This window comes from Lolium rigidum, chromosome 2 (assembly GCF_022539505.1).
Source record: "Lolium rigidum isolate FL_2022 chromosome 2, APGP_CSIRO_Lrig_0.1, whole genome shotgun sequence".
In the NCBI taxonomy this organism is placed as follows: Eukaryota; Viridiplantae; Streptophyta; class Magnoliopsida; order Poales; family Poaceae; genus Lolium; species Lolium rigidum.
Genome location: NC_061509.1, coordinates 62,358,501 through 62,363,578, shown reverse-complemented (window position 1 = coordinate 62,363,578; position 5,078 = coordinate 62,358,501). Strand labels below are relative to the sequence as shown.

The 5,078-nt window shown below is 41.8% G+C and overlaps 1 protein-coding gene across 1 annotated transcript in view; it reads left to right on the top strand.

The window, feature by feature from the left end:
* The first annotated feature begins 586 nt into the window (after positions 1-586).
* LOC124689807 overlaps positions 587-5,078 on the top strand; it is a 47,874-nt gene continuing 43,382 nt past the window's right edge. Inside the window, exon 1 of the mRNA XM_047223276.1 lies at positions 587-924. Coding sequence (XP_047079232.1) covers positions 587-924 — 338 coding nt within the window. The remainder of the gene's footprint in view (positions 925-5,078) is intronic.

The window sequence follows — 5,078 nt, the reverse complement described above, 5'->3', positions numbered from 1 at the left end:
CCGACGCACCTCCCTCAGGACCCCATCCCCTCCCTCCCTCCACTCCTCCGCCGCTTCTGGGCAAAGCCCGTGTGGCATGGCAGCGAGCGGGGGGGGGGGGGCTTCCGCACGGGGCGGCGTGGAGGCGGCTTCCTGACCTCCCCATCGTTGCAGCGGTGCGCGGCGCCGGTGGTCGGAAGGCGAGGCGGTGGCGACGTGTCCTGATCTAGGACCTTGGGACCTAGAGGCGGCCGCGTCTGCTGCGCCCGCACGGGGCGGCATGGAGGCGGCTTCCTGACCTCCCCATCGTTGTAGTGGTGCGCGGCGCCGGTGGTCGGAAGGCGAGGCGGTGGCGGCGTGTCCTGATCTAGGCCCTTGGGACCTAGAGGCGGCCGCGTCTGCTACGCCTCTTGCGTGCGACGGGTTGCTTCACCCTCATCACATGGAATCCAGGTCGGCGGCAATCTTCTCCCCATCCAGAGGTGGACAGCCTCGTTGGGATCCAGGGATCTTGGGATCCCACACTGATCTCTGGCGGTGAAGAACCGGTCGATGACGAGGTTGGGGTGATGTGGTAGCCGGTGAAAACCGTGCGTCAACCTCGGTAATGGCGGACAATGGCGGCGTCATTACCTTTTCCAAGGCATCGTCTTTGCTGTTATCATCACCCCACTCAGTCTACTCTGGGGGTAACCCTGGATCTGGGTATCCCACTCGGATGATGGCGGCGCTCAGCACCATTACCCCTGTTGAGGGCACCGTTTTTGGAGCAGCGGTCGAGTGGTATGGTCTGGTGGTGAACCGATGGAGCAGCGTGTTTCTACTGCGTCGACGACGACGGGCCTTAGTGCCGTGGTGCAGTTGGGTACTGACGGCGGATGCAGATGATGTACATGTGCAGGGAGGGGCGATGTCTGGCGTCGTGGTGATGTCGGGGCAGTATCGGTAAATATTATGAGGTTTAATCAACCGAAGTAGCTTGGGTATCTATACCCATGGTATGTAAAATTACATACCCCGAAATTACTAGCTCGTGTATCTATAAATAGGTGTGCAAAATATCATTAGGGATACCTGAAAACTAGGTTAAAATACACAAAACTCATGGATAATTCTCTTGCCGCGCATGGTATTGCGGCCACCACTTCATCACTCGCCGACGATTACTCGTTTTTCTATGAATATGAAGGTAGGATTTATGTGATGAGGTATATCAAGGTAGGGTATTATGTCAACGGTTTACATCGGCGGCTATCTCATACCTTGAATATGTGAACTATGAGTAAATACACTGGGTGTCCATCTACCAACAGCTTGTAAGTCGTAAGTATGTAGTCACGTGATACCTTAGTCGTTTATGTGTATGCACAGACCAATTAATATGTGGGTATGATACCTAATTATCGTCTGCGTACATACCTAAACATTATCTAGGTATGCACCCCACAAAATATATGAATATGATGTACTTAGAGAACGATTAGTACCACCAGTCGTTAGTTACTATTTTCTTGCATCTATGTGTGGCGTATTACGCGTCCGTCTTATCTTAGGTATCCAACACTAGGGTAAAAGCAATGCAGGTATATACCATACTACGTCGATACTGTTTTGATAGAAGTGAGTGTTCAACAAATCTGAAAATAAACTTGATCATTGAATTATTGCTCCGAGGATTGTTCATGATTGATTATGACACTACTCATTCGTAACTAGACCTATTAGACTATATAGAATTACGAAATATATAACCTATACGGCTATACGTGCCACTGTTTCAAGCTATTCATATCCCTAAGAAATCTGAGAATCGTCACCGACTGAATCTAAAACACCATCCGAGCCGAGACGACACTCCGAAGCCAATCCAATCATCCGCGAACAATAACACCATCTTCCACATCTATGTGGCAAATAAATCCTCCGTATGTCCCAGGTGCCTTTCAAATTCCACGGTGTGTAGATCTATCACAAAAAACCACAAAAAAACAACTTGAGATGAATAAGAATTATGGACACATACCAAGCTGATGAAAAGAGAAGCTTTGAAACACTAAATCAAAATATGGGTAAAGAATTACTATGTGTGTTGAGATTTTACGATCTGATGCACGAGTGAAAAAACAGATATACCTTTATTGTAACCAATTAAGCCAATCTGAATTTACAAAAAATGTTGTCTGGTCTTTCCTCAAATCAAATATCCTAACGGGTTTGACCCGAATTCTATGAGGAACACCCGGTTTCTTCTGTGCGATTTTTGAAGCGATTGGACGGTGATTGGTCTGGGTGCCCAGGCACCAAGGAGCCCCTGTTAATTTACCTATATATATATATATATATATATATATATACATATATATATATATTCTCGAATCGGTTCGAAAATAACTATTCTCGAACCCTTTCGAACTTCCGCGTGTTTCACAAGTGAACTTCTCGACGGAATACCAGAATTGCATATTCGTGCGGACGGTATTTTCATGTTGATTTTCAAACCGCTTATCGGAATGATGCATATAATGTACCGTTGGATTCGTATAGTAATTTCGCATCTTTATCTTGTTCATTGTTTTTCGAAATTCTCTATTGTTTAAAAATAATTTTGAATATACAAAACAACATTTTCACGGATTTCAGCAATTCCGTGCAGTTTTTTAGGTCTAATTTTCAAAAGGTTCATCGGATTGATGCATATGATATGCCATTGGAAAGCTGTTGACTAGGCGCAACTTTTTCATATAGATCATTTTTTTCCAATTCTTTATAGTTTAAGAGCGGATTTGAAAAAGAAACATGATTCTACTTTCCGGAACACTAGAATTACATATTTATGCGGACAGTAATTTTAATTTAATCTTGGAATCGCTTATCGGAATGATTCATATAATATACCGTTGGATTCGATACGGTAATTTATCATCTTTTTCGTGTTCATTGTTTTTCCAAATTCTCTATTGTTTAAAAATAATTTTCAATATACAAAACAGTATTTTCGCGGATTTCAATAATTTCGTGTAGTTTTTGAGGTCTAATTTCTAAACGGTTCATCGGATTGATGCATATGATATGTCATTGGAAAGCTGTTGACTAGGCGCAACTTTTTCATATAGATCATTTTCCCCAATTCTTTACAGTTAAAGAGCAGATTTGAAAAAACATAATTCTACTTTCCGGAACATTAGAATTAAATGTTTATGCGGACAATATTTTTAATTTAATCTTTGGATCGCTTATCGGAATGATGCATATAATATACTATTGGATTCATATAGTAATTTCGGATCTTTTTCGTGTTCAATGTTTTTCCAAATTCTTTATTGTTTAATAATAATTTTGAATATACAAAACAACATTTTCGCGGACTTCACTAATTTCGTGCAGTTTTTGAGGTCTAATTTCCAAACGGTTTATTAGATTGGTTCATATGATATGCCATTGGAAAGCTATTGACTAGGCGCAACTTTTTTATATATATAATTTTCACCAATTATTCACAGTTTAAGAGCAGATTTGAAAAACCATGATTCTACTTTCCGAATTTCTTGTTTTTATTTACTGTTTTTTGGGATTTATTTCCGAACCACTTGTCGGAATGTTCCAACTGAAATTTTGTTGAAAATATATTTGATTAGGTGCAACTTTTTCGTGTTGAATTTTTTACAGCGAACTTCCTCGAGGTACAATGTGAACTTCAGGACGTTACGAAGTGAACTGTCATTTTGACCAAAGTGAATTTCAACAAAATGTAGTTGTACGACGTATTTTAAAGTGAACTTCCATGAGATGGAAAGTGTACTTCCACGCGGTACAAACTGAAATTCATTTTTTACAAAAGTGAATTCCCACAAGAAGTAATTTTATCGGCGTGCAAAAAGGTGAACTTCTACGTGGTGCCAAGTGAACTTCCTCGTAGTGTACAAAGTGAACTACTGTTTTAACCTAAGTGAATTTTGACAAAAAAAAAGTATTTCGACTTGTTTGACAAAACGTAATGTGAACTTTCGAAAAATGATGTGAACTTCCGGAAAAAGTAACGTGAACTTCCGAAAAAAAGTTAAGTGAACTTCCGAAAAATGAAGTGAACTTCCCGAAAATGAAGTGAACTTCCCAAAAAAGTGAAGTGAACTTCCCAAAAAAGAAGTGAACTTCCGGGAAAAGTAAAGTGAACTTCCAAAAAAATAAAGTGAACTTCTGAGAAATGAAGTGAACTTCCCGAAAAATGAAGTGAACTTCCGAAAAAAGTAAAGTGAACTTCCGAAAAATGAAGTGAACTTCCCAAAAAGATGAAGTGAACTTCCAAAAAAAAAAGTAAAGTGAACTTCCGAAAAATGAAGCGAACTTCCCAAAAAAGTGAAGTGAACTTCCGAAAATAGTAAAGTTAACTTCCAAAAATGAAGTGAACTTCCCAAAAAATGAAGTGAACTTCCAAAAAAGTAAAGTGAACTTCCGAAAAATGAAGTGAACTTCCCAAAAAACGAAGTGAACTTCCCAAAAAAGAAAAGTGAACTTCCGAAAAATGAAGTGAACTTCCCATAAAAGTGAAGTGAAGTTCCGAAAAATGAAGCGAACTTCCAAAAAATGAAGCGAACTTTCAAAAATGAGTTCGGCGGTATGTGGCGTGGGTTTGATAGTAGGCGGGATGGAGTAGGCGGGAGGTAAGGTAGGATGGGGTCATCGAGAGGTGGTGTGGGTGGGATCTTCGGAAGTTGGAGGTGTGGGGTTGGTGGGTGGTGGTGGTGGGGTAGTGTCGACGAGAGGTAGGGTGGGGTCGACGGGCGGTGGGGTTGGCGGGCGGTAGCTAGGTGGGGTGGGGTTGGCGGGAGGTGGGTGGGTTGGTCCGGCGGAAGGTTGGATGGGATTGGGTGGTTGTGTCGGGTTTAGAAGGTTTTTAGAGATGGGTTGTAGAATAACTAGTCTATAACATCCTGGGGGGGGGGGGGTTCTAGAATAGCTATTCAAGAACCACTCTTAAGGGGGGTTCAAGATTAGTCTTGCTATATATAGGTCTGCTATTCTCGAACCGGTTCGAGAATAACTATTGTCGAACCCTTTCTGAACTTCCCGGTACACGGATCTGAACTTCTCCTTCCAGAATC